Raw genomic sequence first — 16,901 nt, forward strand, 5'->3', positions numbered from 1 at the left:
AGTGTTGATGGCAGGAACCTCTCCAGCCTCTGGTGCAGATGGGCAGTAAGGAAAAAGGGGTTCTGTACTGTGAGAACCCCAGACTGGGAAAGGGATGTCTGACTGCTGGCTTAGGCCTGATCCCTGGGATCAGGGCTAAGTTAGCAGGTGGACATCCCCCGAAGGATCCCAGACTGCAAGAGCGTGCAGGCCAGGCTGAGGGACCCCTCACCAGTGCTCTAATCTCATGCACCAGCCTCTAGTATTCCTATAATGGAATACTACACAGTGATGAATGAAGTACTGCTAAAGGAAACATGGACGGGTCTCAAAATTATTATGCTGAGTGAAAGAAGCCAGACGCAAAAGAGTAAGAACTCTATGATTTCACATATATGAAAGATGAAACTTAGTGAACTCTGTGATTTCACAACTCTAGAACAGGTGAAACTAACCTGTCACAGCGGTCAGAATAGTGGTGACCTCAGAATTCAGTAACTGGGAGGGACCAGGAAGAAACTGGGGATTGGAGACACTCCTGTACCTTGGGCTGTGTGGTGGTTCTTCAGGTCTCTGCTCTGTGCTTAATATGTGTGCCCTTGAGGAAATATTGACCATTCAACTTACACACACACACATACACACAAACACACACACACACACACACACACACACACAAAAAAAAAAAAAAAAAAAAAAACACACAAAAAAACAACCAAACATTATTTTGTCCTGGCTGGTGTGGATGTGGCTAAATTCTATTCCTGAGCAGGGCAAATGCCTGGGTTCCTGTCTGGATCCCCAGTAAAGGATGTGCAGAAGTAGCTGATGGATGTTTCTCTCTCTCCCGCTCCCTTCCCTTCTCTCTAACATCAATTAAAAGCAGAGCATTATTTTAATGTTATCATTTTTTAGTATGAGTGTACGTTTATTAAAGCTGGGGGCAGTGAAACAAGGAAGGGTTTAGCATAGAAGAAGCAACAGGAGAGCCGAGGCTGGGCTGCTGTAGTTCCCTGGGAAGTCAGAGAAAAGGGAGTCTTGGAGACAGGTTCAGGGGGTGAGCCCAGGTCAAGCTGCCATTGCCCAGACTTCCCTGTGTCCCTTAGAGTTTAGGAGATGCATGCCTTGGCGGGGTGTGTGTGTGTGTGTGTGTGTGTGTGTGTGTGTGTAGATAGAGAGAAGGAAGGGAATGGCACAGGCACATTCCCCAGGGGGAGAGCACGCTGAAAACATTATTATTTTTTTTTTAAATTGTCATTGCAAGTTACCTGGAGAGGATTCAGATGATGCCCAGACCCTGGGCCTGCCCACTGACTTGGCTAGGCCAGGCACAGGCCAGATTCCCACTTGCGCCCAACCGCTTGCAGCTCTTGAACCATGTGAGCCGGCCGCACGTGGTTCCTTGCAGAGTAGAATTCCTGCCCCACCCTGGCCCAAGCAAAACAACCTTTAAAACTGGCCAGCAGCCCAGGATTTAAACCACTTCCTTGTCTGATCCTCTTCCCTTTATGAGCGGCCAGGAAGAAAGTTAAAGCTTCTCTTGCTGGAGGGCTGGGAGATTGGGCACCTCCGCTTCATCCCTTGGACTTCCCAGAGTCAGAAGGGACCCTGGCCAGGTTTGGAAAGGTGAACCCCGCCCCCCGGCTCAGGCCTGCACCATCCTCAGGGTAGATGCCAGCACCAGGGACTTCTCTCGTGGAAGTTTTGTCTCCTGGCTTCCCCCAACCCCCTCCTCGCCCTCCTTGTCTGTTTTCCCTGCAAAATGAGATGAAAACTGACCTGGTGAGCTTGAGATAATATATAAAAGTGTCTGGAGCAGACTAAGTGCCCCGTGACTGCAGTTATGACTCCGAGGGCAGACATGGCTGTGCATGTCAGCACCTGGCACACAGCCTGGGCTTTGTTAGACACTCCGTGCCCGCTGCTCCCTCCTCCCCTGTGGTCTGATCCAGACTGAGGGAGTGGGAAGAGCAGTCAGAGCAGAAGCCAGGCAGCCCAGCCCCACCCCCTTGGCTGCTCTGGGAGCAAGGCAGGAAGTGAGGAGAGAGTCCTGGATTGCTGGAATGCCTTCTTTGCTCATATCTGCTGTGTGACCTGGGGCAAGTGAGTGCCCTCTCTGGGCCACGTTGCCTTCCTCCTCTGTAAAACCAGACAGGGGAGTCAGACCAGATAGGGGGAATCAGGAGACCATCTGAGCGCTTAGGGTGGGACAGATAATTCTCAGCAGGATAATGCTCAGGGCTCTTTTTCTCAGGGGCCTGCACAGCTGTTTCTCCATTTCTGGGGCAATCCCCCTCACCCAAATAAATGCTGGCCTTTGTGTCAGCTGCCGGTTTGGTGGATGGAGGGGGGAGGGGGCGGATTCCGAGTCCCATACTCCCTGAGCAGAGTCCAGTCCCCAGGTACCTACACACACACCTGTTGTGTCTTTGCAGGGGACTCTGGAGCAGGAGTAAAAACCAATCCTTTGGGTATAACAAACTTGGAGGTCAAACTGAAGACAGGGCAAGTGTCCTTTAGACTCAGCCTTGGAACCTGGAGTCCCTTCTAATTGCTAGAAATAGCCTCCATTTCCCCATCTGCAAAATGGAGTGAATAATCATCCCACCACCTACTTCACAAGGTAGATGAACTTCCACAGAAAGTGGTAATGACTCCTGCCGAGTATGCTCTGTATCAGACAGCATCTTATGTGTACATTTGCAAAGGAATCCCTGCAATCACCAATAGCTCACATTGGTAGTGATGGGGGGTGGGGGGGGGGAGAGGGAGTTAACAGAGCAGTGGTATTCCCAGAGGATTTCCTAAGATACCAGGTTTGGACCTGGGGCCGATTCTACCAGATTGGCGGTTTCCCATTTGCTGATGTTGAACTCCTGGGTGGTGGAAGCTCTGTCGGGCACTGGGATACTGAGGAAGTCCATTTCCCTAACAGGGCAATGGATTGGTAAATTAGTAGGCTTCTGAGTGTGACAATTGAAATTGAGTCTTACAAGAGGAATAACAGGTAAGGGAGAGCCTGAGGGTGATGCAACAGATGCAAAGGCAAGGAACCGTGAAGAGCGAGGTATGGAGCTTTTGTCAGCGGGGAGCAATGAGGCTGGTGAGCAATGAGTTCTGGAGGAGTGATGGGTTTACTCTTGCCTTCTTGGTTCAAAGTTTAGGAAGGCCGCATGAGTAGCCAGATGAGGGGGAAAGTCTTAGCAAGACGTGGGAAGACAGCATGAGGCAGCCTCCCCAGCAGTCTTCCAGCCCCAATCTGCCCATCTGCCTCTGCCCTATCCCGCCATCAGCACCTGCCGTGATCTTGTCAAGGGCTCCACAGAACACAATGCTGGTTGCTCAACTTGTTCAGCACTTTATTGAAACAAGGCTCTTACAGATGACTCATCAGAGCCTTCAAGCACAGCCCTCCCCACATCCTGAGATTAAAAGGTCAGAGATGGTTCTGTCCTTGGTTGAGTTGCTACCTCATTTCCTCTTGAATATTTTCCAATCTTAAAAATGTAAAGATTTCGTCCAGAAAGATACATACATACTCTTGTCGAAGGCTGTCAGGCTCACTGAAATGCTTCCACCTGGGGATTTATGTGCAAGGCATTGCTCATCTACAGCTCTCCATCCACTCCTCATCCATCCATCTGTCCATCCATCTGTCCATTCATGACAAGACAGCAGCAAGTTCTCAGAAGTCAGGCCCCAGAGTTCACAGCAGTGGGGGCTGGGCTTCCAGGGAGGTTAAGGACGCAGGCCTCAGCCCTCTTCCAGGGCCCCCCGTGTATAACATCCCTTTCCGAGGCCGCAGAGGAATTAAGGTTTGAGTCTATAGCGCCAACTGGATCGGGAGAGCCTAATGGGTAACTTCGAGTGGGTCAGCCCTCCCTTCAGGGGACCACTTAGCTGCCTGTGGGTGTCCTGAGATGGGAACAACAATCAGACAGACAAATCAAGCATGCAGGTAACACTGAAACAGGAAGAGGAAGAGCTTACGTCTGTGCTGGAGGTGCACGTAAGGAGCAACAGGAAAGGGGACACGCAGACGCAGGTAGGAGTGCTATTGAGGGCCGGGCACAGTGCTCCTCCCAGGGCTGAGGTGTCCCTCAGCCTCAAACATACAAAGCCCCTGGGGAGAAGGGGACTTTTCTGGACACAGGAAGACAAAGTGTTAACCCAGACAAGGATGAAAAAAACATGCAAAAGGTTCCTGTTGGACACAAAAGACTTCCTTCGAGCTGGACATAGTCCAGTTTCACTGTCAACAGGCCGGGGTTCTTCTAGGGGCCGGGGTGTTGGGAGAGGGGTGGCACCGGGATATGGAGTATGGTTGGAGTGAGACAAGGGGATCAGGACTGGGGCGGGCGGACAGGACACCCTCCCTGTCCTGGGGCCTCCAGCAGATCCTCAGTATTACAGGCCTCTGGGTAGCTGATGCCCAGGCCACTCGAGGCAATGAAGGTGGGTGAGTCCGCAGGCAGCCTCTCACTGGTCCTGCAGGCGGCTGCAGAGCTCCCTCCGGCTCCGCTCCCCGGCCCAGCTGCGCGTCTTGAGGCGGAAGGTCCTCAGCTTGTCCCTGAAGGCCTCGTGGTTCATGGGCCGATAGTCCTGGGGTTCACAGAAGGTCTAGGGCAGGATGGGAGAGGTCAGTCGATATGGGGGAATGGGGAATGGGGGGGGGCAGCCCTCCTTTCTTCTCTTAGGGTGTTGCCTGGCCAAGCCCTTCCCTTGTAGCCCGACCCTCCCCCAGAGGCCGTGGCCACCCCCGCCTGCGGTACCGGGTGCTGTGGGAAGAACTCCTTGTAGCCGCCTTTGAGGATGTACATCTCAGGGTAGTAGAGGCTGGGGTAGTCATTGATGGTGCGATCTCGCTCCCTGATGAAACGGCACCTGGGACCCATGGGTGCGGGAGTCAGAGCTGGGCATGCGGTAGGATGGACCTCAGGGAACTTGCTCCCTGCCCACTCCTCTGAGCAGAACCACAAAAGGCACTTTTAGGTCAGACTGGCTACTGGGCACTGAAGAGGCTGAGAGATAGAAGGAAGAAGGAAAGCAAGAGAGCCTCCCTGTTTCCAGAAGGCAGCTGCAGAGCCGGTGTCAGTGTTATCTGGCCTGGACTGGGAAAGGGGAAGCAGAACGAAGAGAAGCTGCCAGAATTCAAGAGATAAGCTCAGGAGGTCTGGACAAGACTCGGTGAGGGCAAGGGGTGGGGAAAGGAAAGGACATCTGAACACCAGAAGGGTCAATGTCACTGAGGACTGGGACTGGGTCCTTGGAGTTTAAGGACACTGGGAGGGGGTGACAAAGGATAGAGGGTGAGGCTTGATGGGAAGGACTGTCAGAGGGAGACAGGGGGAGGGTGCCATGCACAAGGAAGTGGGGATGAGGTCTGCTTCAGGCAGTCAGACGAGACAAGAGGCCCAAGCCAAGGAGGGGCCTGGCCCAGGCTCTTGGCCATAGGATGGCCCCAGCACCCACAAGCTTGGGTGGAGCTGGGACTCACATGCGGGGCCCACGCTCAGATGAGAATTCACAGTGGAAAATGAGGATGATCCTCTTGTCCAGGCTACAGGGTGTGATGGGGCTCTGCAGCAGGAACATCTCGGCGTCCTGTTCCAGGGGCAGGTTCACAGCAGTCTGCAGGGTAACTGGAGGTCAGGCCGCTGCCCTGGGCCTGGCTGGCAGACCCCGCCCCTAGGCAGCTCCCATCTTTCAAAAGGGTGACCCCACCTCTTGCTGGGCAGGACCCTTCCCCACAAGAGGGCGCCCCACAGATGAAGGATAGAACGGGTGGGTCTCCAGCACCTCTCCCGTCTTCTGCCTCACCTTGATGTGCCCGCCTTCGTACTCGTAGGGGTATCTGCAGTCCACAATCACAAACCTCTCCACGATGTTGCTGAACTTGCCCATCAGCAGGGCCACCATCTGCAGGAGGCCACGGAGGTGGGTTCCAGCAGGTCAGGGGCTGGCTCCTCACCCCACCCTGCCCAGCGCTTGCAGCCCGTTCTCAGCAAAGGGTCCCAGGCGAACGGCTCATCTGCACATACCGTTTCTGGTGAGATGTACTTGAGGTCTTGATGCTTCCCATCCACAGTCTGTAGGAGGAAGGCCTGCAGTGAAGCGGGGGGAGAGAGAGCACGTGAGAAGGAGAAGGGGAAGAAGGTGACATGGGGAAGATGAGGAGCATGGAAAGGATGGAGTTTCTTTCCCAAACCCAGAGGCCACACCTGATTTGACCTTCAAATTCAGCTCTGGTTCCCATAGCAACCTAGAGGAGCCTTTTGGGTCTGATGCCCCAGGAACAAGCTTCCAAGGGGACATGAAGGGGAGCAGAAGCGATGGACTCCTGCCTCTACCTCCAGTTCTGCCAAGGCCGGGAATGAGGCCCGAGGAGGGTCAAGCTAGACGTCCGTTTGGAAGTGTTTTCCAAGGTGGAGACATCACTGATGTGTGGACACGTGTGAGATAGAGGCAGAGAGTAGAGTCCGGGTGAGAGTAAAGGACGATAGCATGCAAAGGACAGAGAAAAGGGGCCTCTGGGGAGAGAGAATGGCACCGAAGCGGCTGCTGGGCTCGGGGGCTCCTGTCGGCAAGGGGTGGAGCCTGAGGGTCTTGCCAGCCGGTACCTTCGAGTAATCCCCAATCAGCTCACGGTGGTCACTGTCCAGGATGTTCTCAATCTCGTCATGGCACAAGGACTTGGAGCGAAGGACACGGGCTTTCTGTGAGACAGACGGCAGCCACGATCAGGGGGAAGCTGCCCCTCCAGGCCCAGTCTGGCTGGTTACCCCACCCCGCACCCTGCCCGGCCTGCACCCTGGCCGAGAAGGGCTTGCAGGGGAGACTGGGAAGGTGGCAGCCCCGCCTCAGGAGGTGGCTCTCACAGGTTCCTCGGCCTCCTGGTGCTCCTCCAGAGGGGTCACACTCCTCCTCCGCTTGTTCTGTATGGGCAGGTCCCTGTCCTGGGGCCGCTCGAGTCTCTTGAGGATGGGCCGGATCCCACCACAGGGCATGGACGGGGAGCGGAAGAGCCGCTGGCACTTGCTGTACATGATGAGGTCCTGGCAAGGGCAGTAGGTCAGGAGTCAGAGTGCTCGGCTCCTGCTTCCCCCCAAACCCACCTGGAAGGTAGGGGGCCACCCCAGAAGCTCACCTGCTCCTCCTCCTTTTCCAAAGTCTTGACCAGCGGGGCACTAATGAGGCTCTCCATGCCTGGAGGAACCGAATCATCGTCCTGAAGACAAATCAACAAGGATATGGGTCACACCAACAGGCACAGGCCAAATCCCTCAGGCAAATCCAGTCCTCCATGCAGCCTTCTCTAGCCCTGGCAGCACCTCCACACAGGGCAGCCCCCCAGAGCCAGGAGAGGGCAGGGACCCTTCTCTGCTGGGGCTTGCACAGAACCATGAGAAGCCGTGTAGGGGTGCATTCCCTCCCCTGCCCAACCTCCCCCCACTGCAGCACCAGCCACTGCTCTTCTGATTGGCCAGAGCTCTGGCTGTGACTCAGTTACCTCAGGTCTTCTGACCTTGGGATGGAGCCCAGAGCTCTCCTCTTTGGGACATGCCAGGGAGGGAGGTGTAGGGGGCCTGATGGAGCAAGGCTGCTTACCTTTAAGTCATGCTCCAGGATGTCCACAAACCCGTCATCTTCTTCGGGAACCCCCTTGGTGGGGGTCAGGGGGAAGCGCTGGGCCAGGGGACTCAGCTCGTCTATTTCCATCTTCCGCTCAGGGGTGAGACACTGGTATGGGTGATGAACAGATGCAGGCTACTCAGTGGGGGGGGGGGGGGGGGGGGGGGGGAAACCCCAAGGAAGTCCGCACCCCTATCCTTCTTTTTTAAAAAAAATATATTTTATTGATTTTACACAGAGAGGAATTGAGAGGGATAGAGAGTTAGAAATGTCGATGAGAGAGAAACATCGACCAGCTGCCTCCTGCACACCCCCCACAGGGGATGTGCCTGCAACCAAGGTACGTGCCCTTGACCAGAATCGAACCCGGGACCTTTCAGTCCGCAGGCCAATGCTCTATCCCAGGGGTCCTCAAACTTTTTAAAGTGGGGGCCAGATCACGGTCCCTCAGAGAGCTGGAGGGCTGGACTATATGAACTACTAATTCCTACTGTAACACCTCGGCTGCGCTCACTGCCCAAAAAACCTGGCGAGCCGGATCAGACTCCTCTGCGGGCCGCATGTGGCCCGCGGGCCGTAGTTTGAAGACCCCTGCTCTATCCACTGAGCCAAACAGGTTTAAGCCCCACCCCTATCCTTCTGATAAAAGGTTCCCCTGCCTCAGGCTCAGAACCACCCTCCCATCACCAGGCTGCCTTCGGGGGGGGGGGGGGGGGGGGGCACCTGCCCTGTGTGCGTGCCTGCCCTGCAACGGTCAGCTGTCCCCATGTACCATCAAGTCGGGGGCCGAACTTGGCCTCTGGGCAAAGGCTTCCCTGCGGTTGGCCCACTCAGCCAGAGCATGGGCGTGGTTGGGATGTGTGGGCTTCCATGGCATCTTGAAGACAAATCCATCCTGTGGGTGGGGGGGGTATGGGGGATGGGAGGTGGCGTCAGCAAATGCCAGAGAACCACCCCAGCGTGCCCCCTTCTCTCCCCGAGAGTTCCCATCCTGGCCTGCGCACATTCTCCTTATCCTCCTCGGAGCTGTGGGCAGTTTGGTCCTGAGCCTCGCTCTTCTTCCAGCTGCCAGGCGCTTGGGCATTGGTGATGTTCCGTAGCACAGGGCTGTGGCCCAGAAGCCTCACCTGGGGAGCCAGGGGGGCGGGTGTAGGGGGGAGGGCGCAGCAGGTACTGAAGGTTACATTTCTCTGGCACCAGCCCAGGCCCTACCTCTCCCATCCCTCCCCTGAACCCCCCTGCTCACCCATTCACCGCCCCAACTCCACCTCCCATAGCCGGACCAGGAGTTGGGCCTTAGAACCCTCCTGCCCTTCCTCAGAGGGCACTCACCGGCAAGGACTGGAAGCGGCGGATGGTGAACTGCTTGCTGCAGAAGGAAACGGACACGTCAGGGCTGGGGAGTCTGGAACCGTCATGGCAGCATGCAGGATGCCCCTCCACCAGAGCCCCGAGCACCCTGCCCATGCCCACGGGGGCAGAGGTAGCCTATGGTGGGTAGACCACCGGGGCCTGTACGGGGAAGCCCAAGCGCTCACCTTCGAACGAACCGGCTCGCTGCCTGGATGGCCTGTTCGAACCTAGGAGAGAGAAGGGTCCCATGCAGCCCATCTCCCACCACAGCCCAACAGCCACCTCCGGCATCAGGTCCCCAGCCCACAAGACCTAAGGACCCGGGCTAAGGACAGTGGAGAGGGGAAGTAGGAAGAATGTCAACTATCTGGGGACCCAGATATTGAGGAGGGGGAAGATGAGAGTCAGCCTGGGATTTTAAAGGCTCCCTGAATGGAAGCGGGCCCAGAGAATGGCAGCAATGGAGACAGCTGGCGTAGGTCAAAAGGTGGCTGAGCGTTACCCAGACAACGGTCATGCCAGCCTGCCCACAGGCCTTCCACCTGTATGCAAATCACCTCAGTGGGGCCATATGGCCGCCAGGAGAGGCATTCATCCATCCCATGATGACAGGCCTTGGCTGACATGCTGGGTGTCCCAGAGCCTGGATGCCAGGGCTTTCCTCCCCTTGTGTGGGGCTCTCTGGCTCCCCACAGGATAGCGGCCTGGCTCAGTGTGCCCTCGGATCAGCCAGTTTGCCATGCCCACCCCCCTAGTGACAAATGTGCAGGGTTACACCCTCTTCTCCCTCCTATGGAATTTTTCAGGACCCAGCCTCTGCCACACCCACTCCTTCTGCCTGAGGAGAGGCCAGCAGGCAAGGAATTCCAACAGATGTTCCTTTTGAGGCAGGAGCACAAGCTTCTGTAGACGGCCCCCCTCCCCCAGCTAAGTTGCCAGAGACCACCTGCCATGCAGGGCTTTGTTCATCTATGCGTACACTCACACACTCTCTCTCTCTCACACACACACACACTCACAGGCTTCTTTCTGAGAAACCGTGTAACCGTCAAAGCAGGTGCGGGGTGTGGGGAGAGGGGGGGCACTGAGGAATAAAATGTCAGGGGGTTGGGCCCCAAGGTGTGGGCAGGTGTCTGTGCCCAGACAGCCTGACTGACATCAGGGATAACCAATTTCATAGGCTTGGTCTCCAATCTGCACCTGAGCCTTGGGGTAAAGCAGGGGCAGCCCGTTGCCACCAAAACCTAGCTTGCAGTCCCTCCACCCAATTCTTTTCTCGTTTCCTGTTTGTGAGCAAACCCTGTAGCCCAGCCTAATCTGATCAAAGGCAGTGGGAGGAAAAACAGCCACTGCCCTAACTCAAAGCCATAGTCCCCCAGCCAGGCTGGGGATGCCCAGCTGTTCTCACTATTGCCTGGCAGCTGCTCTCCCTCCTGAGGCTTGAACAGCTGGATAGGACAGCTGTGCTCTAGAAAGTACTACTCCTGCCCCACAACCAAGGGGGTGGGATCTAGCCCACCAGCTCCCTCTCCAGGCCATCTCTCAAAGAGCCTGGTCCCGGGGTGGACAAGAGGGTCAAGTATCACTGAAGCCAGAGGTTGCTGGCAGGATGCCTGAGGGCCAGCCTGTAGCAACTATTTTGTTTGGCCTAAAGTGATAAAAGTTTTGAATTAGTTGGACTATATTTTAAAATTGTGATATTTCACACACACACACACACACACACACACACAGGCAGAAAGGAAAACAGGACACATACCAACCTATCTACCCTAATAAAAGAAAAATAAATATATAAATTGAGCATACCTCCACTAGGCCCATCAGCCAATCAGGGGCAACTATGCAAATTAATGCAACAAAGATGGCGGCTTAATTTGCATACACAGGCGAGGAGGGGCTGGACAGGGCAGGATGCCTGCTATTAGGGGGGAAGGTGAGGAGCGTAGTGGCGCTTGCAGGCTCCAGGGAGGCAGCCTGGAGTGAAGACTTGCAAAAGCTCCCGGATGGCAGGGAGCGAAGCCAGGGGAAGGAAGGACTATTCTTGAATGAATCTTCATGCAACGGGTCTCTAGTATTCCCATTAGGGCTGACTGGCATCAAGTATCTGCTGCTCCTAGAGGCTGCCATCCCCACCACCCTGGCCCTGAGCCTACTCTCAGATGCTCCTGTGAGAACAGACCCTTCTCCGAGACAGGGGGCAAGATCCCAGAACTTAGGAAAGTCAATCAGTCCCGCCCATAAGGGGAGCCAGAGGGGTCTGTCCACTCTCCCAGGCTTCCCCAGTGAGTTACACTACAGCTGGGATTCCCAAAGGCAGGTGCCAAATCCTGTAGTGGGGATCCCTCTGTTACTCACGTCTGCTCCGCCATCTGGGGGTCCATGGGGCTGGGAGGATCCATGCAGAGCCCTAGGGGGACAGAGTGCTTTGGTTTGGAAGAAGTGCCATTTTCTGTATACCTGCCCCCACCATGTCCCAACCCTATTCAGAGAAGGAAAAAACTGTTTCTATTTTAAATCTTGACATTACACAATGAAGCAAAACCCACCTATGGACCCCAACAGCTGAGCCTGCCCCCCCCCAACCCCAAATGTCCAGGGCTCCAGGGCTCCACTCCCGGTTTACTATGAAAACACTTCTGCGTGGTTTGTAAATCAAAACTTTGTTAAGCATTTTCCTTGAACTGGTTTAAGATCATTTGTTCTGCGAGAGATAACAGCTTTTTAAAAGGGAAATATTATAGCTGGGGGCAAGTGGGTGTTATAAAAGAACCAGCTTTCTGTGCTAAAGCCTCCCAGGTGGGGCTGTGGTTCCGGGCCTTTGGTTTTAAATAGGTGAGGTCTCGTCTCCCGCAGAGGGACCCCCGCCCAACCGCCCAACCACCACCGGTCCTGCCGGGATGTGGTGAGCCCAGCCCGAGGAGGGCCGGGGAGGGTTCTCAGGCCCCCGGTGGTTGGGAGGACTTTAGTCTGATTGGCAGGGAAATGAGGAGGCTCAGGCAGCCCCGCAAAGCCCCCGGGCACCCTTGGGCCTCACCTGCATCCGAAGATTCAGAGGACTCAGACGACAGGGAGGATGCAGACGCTCGCCGCGGGGACAGGGATAGACTTGTGAGCAGGCTGCCTACCTGACTCTGTGGGGCCTCTCTGGGAAGGGAGCGGGGACCCAGGGAAGCAGAAAGGTAAATGCGGGGTTCAAGGGCTGGCTGGCCCATGTTCCCACCAGCCCCCCACTTCTGAAGGGCCCACCCAGCCTCTGCACTGCCCCGGGGTCGGTGATGGCATGGAAAACCTGCCCTCTTCTCTGCAGGCAGGCTCCCGGAGGCCCTAAGAGTCTTGGTTGGTGGGTTTAGGAAAGATCCTCCAGGGGGGACAGGGGGAGGTGAGCCCAAGACAGAGGAAGGGCTGGGCTGGGGATCATCCTGGGGGTGGGGCAGGAGAGCAGCGGGGAGAGCCTTTCAGCTCCTAACCATCCACAAGCCTTCCTAAGGGGACACCAAGACTTGGGCTTCTGTTGCTGGGAGGACAGCCCAGCCCGGAGCCTGCAGGTAACTCAGGGAGCAGGACCAGCGTTTAACCCCCCCGGAAGGAACAGGGGTAGAGGGAGCAGGGGCAAGGGTCCTAGGAGAACTGGATTGCTCTGCCACCTAGTTCCCCTCCAGGCTCCTGATCCCCTGCCTGGGGCAAAATGGTGGAGATATGGGCTATAGGGAGGCAGCACGACGGAGGCATACTGAGGGAGGAAGGGAAGGAGGAGGAGGAAGAGGAGGAAGAGGAGGAGGAGGAGGAGGAGGAGGAGGAGGAGGAGGAGGAGGAGGAGGAGGAGGAGGAGGAGGAGGAGGAGGAGGGGAAAAGGAGGATCTTCAGAGTCTGGTGCCGAGTAAGAACAGGTCACCTAGAGCTCTCTGTCAGCAGCACAGTCCTGGCCTCACCGCCCATGTCCCGGGTCCCCAAAGCAGGCTCTACCCGCGATGCCTCCTTCCTCGCCCCTCGGATTCGGATCCCACGCGGGGTTCCCCAGGAGGCCCGGGACCAACACCCCAGTGCCCACCTCTCACCCCACTCCCGGCCTCCTTGGGACGCCCTACCTGCCGAGCCCGGCGAGGTCGTGCATGGTCCGGGTGAGGGTGGCGACCGGCGAGAAGGTGGCCGCGCGCTCCGGGGACCCCAGGAGGCCCTGCGCGCCCGGCCGCAGGCCCGGGAGGTGGCCCGGGCGCTCGGCGGCCCCGCGCACGGCGGCGGGGCTGCGCGCGGGGCTCGGCGCGGCGGGGTCCCGCTGCAGCAGCTCCATCGCGCTGGGGCCCGCGGCGGCTGGCCGGGGGGCCGGGACACCCCCAAACGCCGGGCAGGGCTGGTCCGGACCCGGGGGGGAGCGGGCCTGGGGTGGAGGCGGGGGAGGGAGGAACACGGGGCCGGGGCGAGGGAGGCGAGGGGAGCGGGGGAGCGGGGAGGGGTGAGGGCGCGGGGACCGGCCGCCGTGCGGGAGCCTCCAGCAGCAGCTGCACCTCTGCTCCTTATATATTCGAAAAATAACAGCGGCCGCGCCGCCGGCCGCCACCAATCCGGGCGCGGGTTCGCGGAGGGCGGGCCGGAGGGCGGGCCCCGCGGGGGGAAGGCGCGGAGGCCGGCCCGGCCCGCGCAGTTTCCGCGGACGCGGAGGAATTGGGGTTCCTCCCCGGCCCCACCCTCCGCACCCCACCCCTGAAGTCCGGGCCTGCGGGTCCCGGCTTCCCACATCCGGTGTCTCGGGATGTGGTTTGGAGTTACGCGGAGCGGAGCGGGTCCCAGGGGAGCCACAGCCCCTGAGACGGCCTGGGGGGGAGGGAGGGGGCCCCGAACCCCGCGGTTTAATGTCATTGACAAGCGCCGCAGGCAGCGAGGGGCCCGCCCAGGAGTGTGCCGCACGCAGCGGCACTGGGAGGCCGGGCTGACGCTTTGCAGGTGGGGCCACCGAGGTGTGAAGTTCACGGGCGCGTTCAAAGCCGCTGGTGGGGCCGAGGTTCTCCCTCCCCGGGCACCTCCGCCCGCGCAGCCCCCCTGCCCGGGACAGCGGCCCCGAGCCCGTTCCCTCGGGAGCCCCAGGGGGAGGGGGGCCGCGGTGGGGCCAACGTGGAGCTGATGGGCGCTTCCCGGGGTGGCGGAGTGGGGGTCCAGGTTAGAGGAGATGCCTGGGGTCCAGTTTCTCTGGGGAGGCTCTGGTGGTTGCCGTAGCCGCGGGTTCCGGTGGCGAGGGCCAGGGAGGGTGTCGGTGACCATTGACCTCAGAACCCAGTTGTGGAAGTACCTCCCTTCCGTGGATGGTTTGGCTAATGCGGTGCCAATGGACATCCCGATGTTTAATTGGTGTTCCTTTGATCATCCGGGAGGCGGAATTTGTCACTAGTTTAAACTGAGCATCTTCTAATCATCCTTCCAGCAAGCCCGCTTTCCCGGAATGAGGCAGGAAGGCTGTGCCCAAAGTCAAGTGGGCGCGAGCCGCTGGTGCATCCTGTCTTCCCGGGACGGGGACGGGACAGGAATGGGGACGAGGCGGTCCTCGGCTGGGAGGGGCAGCCGCTGGCAGGCAGGAGCTGCAGCCTGCCCCCCTTCCAACCACCCGCCTCTGGCGGCAAAAAGGAAGGCTGGCAGCGGGGGTGGGGCCTGCCAGAAGCAGAGCGCAGAGGAAGGGGATGGGAAGACCAGTCCCACCTCAGAGGGGTGACCTGGGAGGGCATCATGACCCTTCTCTCAACATTGTGCCTAGCCCCTGTGCTGTGCCAGGAGCTCTGCTGGGTGCAGGGCAGGAAGGCTGAAGTTCCAGGTCAAGAGTCCAGCTCCGAACCTCCGAGATTCAAGGCTGTGACTGCCTTGGGAGCCAACCAAAGACCAGAAATTAAACTGCCCTGAGGTTTCATTGTCAAAATCAGCCCGGCAGGGGTTAGCCACGCCTTGCTTCTGCAGGGTGCAGAGGTGGTGGGAGTAAGTGGGGAGAGGGCCGTTCTATTCCAGTCCCTTGAGTCCCCACAGTCCGGTCACCTCTGGGCCAGTGGAGAGGAGCCAGGACCACAGCGAGGCCATTCCAGAGCATCCCACACGGCAGCCGTGTATCTTCCTCAATCTCCTTTTGCCAATTAGATGTGTTTAAAAAACAACAACACACCTAGTCAATGAAAATATGCTAAAAGAAATTGCAGCTCTAACCAGTGTGGCTCAGTGGATAGAACATGGGCCTACGGACTGAAGGGTTGAGGGTTCGATTCTGATCAAGGGCACATATCTGGGTTGCAGGCTTGATCCCCAGTAGGGGGCATGCAGAAGGCAGCCTATCAATGATTCCCTCTCATCTGATGTTTCTATCTGTCTCTTCCTTTCCTTTTCTCTCTGAAATCAATACAAACATAATAAAAAGAAAGGAAGGAAGGAAGGAAGGAAGGAAGGAAGGAAGGAAGGAAGGAAGGAAGGAAGAAAGAAAGAAAGAAAGAAAGAAAGAAAGAAAGAAAGAAAGAAAGAAAGAAAGAAATTGCAGCCCTGGCCAGGTGGCTCAGTCGGCTGGAGCATTGTCCTATACCCCAAAAGATTTCAGGTTCAGTTGCAGGTCAGGGCATATATTGAGGTTCAGGTTCGATGCTAACTGATCGATGTTTCTCTCTTATTGATGTTTCTAACTCTCTATCCTTCCTCTCTGTAAAAAATCAAAATATATTTTAAAAAATGAAATTAAAAAAAAAAAAGCAATTGCAAACATCATAGTTAGAGGATCAACTCCTCCCATCCAGCCACCCTTCTGGGCAGAAAGCTCTGTCTTCCCAGGGAAAGGAATGACCTGGCAGCAGACTGTACACATCAAACACTGGGCTTGGTTAAAGGGTGTGGCATGACCCCAGGGCACTGCCAGAGAGGAGGAAAAATTACCACATGCTTGTAAAATCCTGCTTCTTCAAGCCTCTTAACAAACAGCATCTTCTTTGTGGGACTAATTTTTCTGGTACCTTTTTTGGGCGTCATGGATTGTGACATTAAATGGTTTCTTTGTTTTTAAGTCCTAACCTGATTATATGTTTTCTATTATTATTATTTTTTAATATATTTTATTGATATTTTACAGAGAGGAAGAGAGGGATAGAGAGTTAGAAACATCGATGAGAGAGAATCATCAATCAGCTGCCTCTTGCACACCCCCTGCTGAAGATGTGCCTGCAACCAAGGTACATGCCCTTGACCGGAATCGAACCCGGGACCTTTCAGTCCGCAGGCTGACGCTCTACCCACTGAGCCAAACCGGTTTCGGCTATTATTATTATTATTATTATTATTATTATTATTGAGTTTTAGAGAGAGAGGAAGGGAAAAAGAGAAACATCAGTGAGAAACATCTATCGGCTGCCTCCTGTATGTGCCTTGACTAGGGATTGAACCTGCAACCTTTTGGTGTCCAGGACGCCGCTCCAACAACTTAGCCACCCGACCAGGGCAACATGGTAAGAGATTTTTAAAAGTTGGTACCTGGACTGCGGCAGTGGCAGCCCCAGGAACCGTGTGCCCTGCTCTTCCTTTTCCATCCGCCATCTGTGGTGGAGCCACCCCCAAGATGCAGATTTTCGTGAAAACCCTCACGGGGAAGACCATCAGTCTGAGGTTGAACCCTCGGATACGATAGAAAATGTAAAGGCCAAAATCCAGGATAAGGAAGGAATTATCCTGACCTTTTCTGGCATACTTTGACTACAACATGCAACGTTCATTTTGTGTTGAAACTTCGTGGTGGTGCTAAGGGAGACGTCTCACTCCACTCCCAAGAACAAGCATAAGAGAGAGAAGGTGAAGCTGGCTGTCCTGAATACTGCAACGTGGGTGAGAATGGCAAAATCAGTCGCCCTCGTGGGGAGTGCCCTTCAGATGAATGTGGTGCTGGAGTTTTTATGGCCACCACTTTGACAGACATTATTATGGCAATGTTG

The 16,901-nt window shown here is 56.4% G+C and overlaps 1 protein-coding gene across 1 annotated transcript; it reads right to left on the reverse strand.

The window, feature by feature from the left end:
- Nucleotides 1-3,317: 3,317 nt before the first annotated feature.
- On the reverse strand, nt 3,318-13,484 carry CDC25B (cell division cycle 25B). The gene is made up of 16 exons (XM_084886807.1): nt 13,053-13,484; nt 12,002-12,111; nt 11,323-11,374; nt 9,150-9,191; nt 8,944-8,980; nt 8,616-8,738; nt 8,384-8,506; nt 7,588-7,719; nt 7,127-7,207; nt 6,858-7,034; nt 6,600-6,695; nt 6,021-6,083; nt 5,800-5,898; nt 5,477-5,610; nt 4,752-4,863; nt 3,318-4,599 (listed from the first exon to the last, which is right to left on the reverse strand). The coding sequence occupies exons 1-16, from the start codon at nt 13,253-13,255 to the stop codon at nt 4,459-4,461; spliced, it is 1,725 nt and encodes a 574-aa protein (XP_084742933.1). The 5' UTR covers nt 13,256-13,484; the 3' UTR covers nt 3,318-4,458.
- Between the last annotated feature and the right edge of the window lie 3,417 nt (nt 13,485-16,901).

Source organism: Pipistrellus hanaki, assembly GCF_964339955.1.
Source record: "Pipistrellus hanaki genome assembly, chromosome: 6".
Classification (NCBI taxonomy): Eukaryota; Metazoa; Chordata; class Mammalia; order Chiroptera; family Vespertilionidae; genus Pipistrellus; species Pipistrellus hanaki.

Bases quoted from the DNA above. Each gene is read 5' to 3' on its own strand.
- CDC25B (XM_084886807.1), bottom strand. From the start codon at position 13,255: ATGGAGCTGCTGCAGCGGGACCCCGCCGCGCCGAGCCCCGCGCGCAGC. The intron at 8,507-8,615 runs GTGCGCAGGCCA...CCCCACCCACAG, and splicing joins CCGAGGAGGATAAGGAGAAT to GATGGATTTGTCTTCAAGAT. The intron at 6,084-6,599 runs GTACCGGCTGGC...GCTTCACTGCAG, and splicing joins TGATTGGGGATTACTCGAAG to GCCTTCCTCCTACAGACTGT.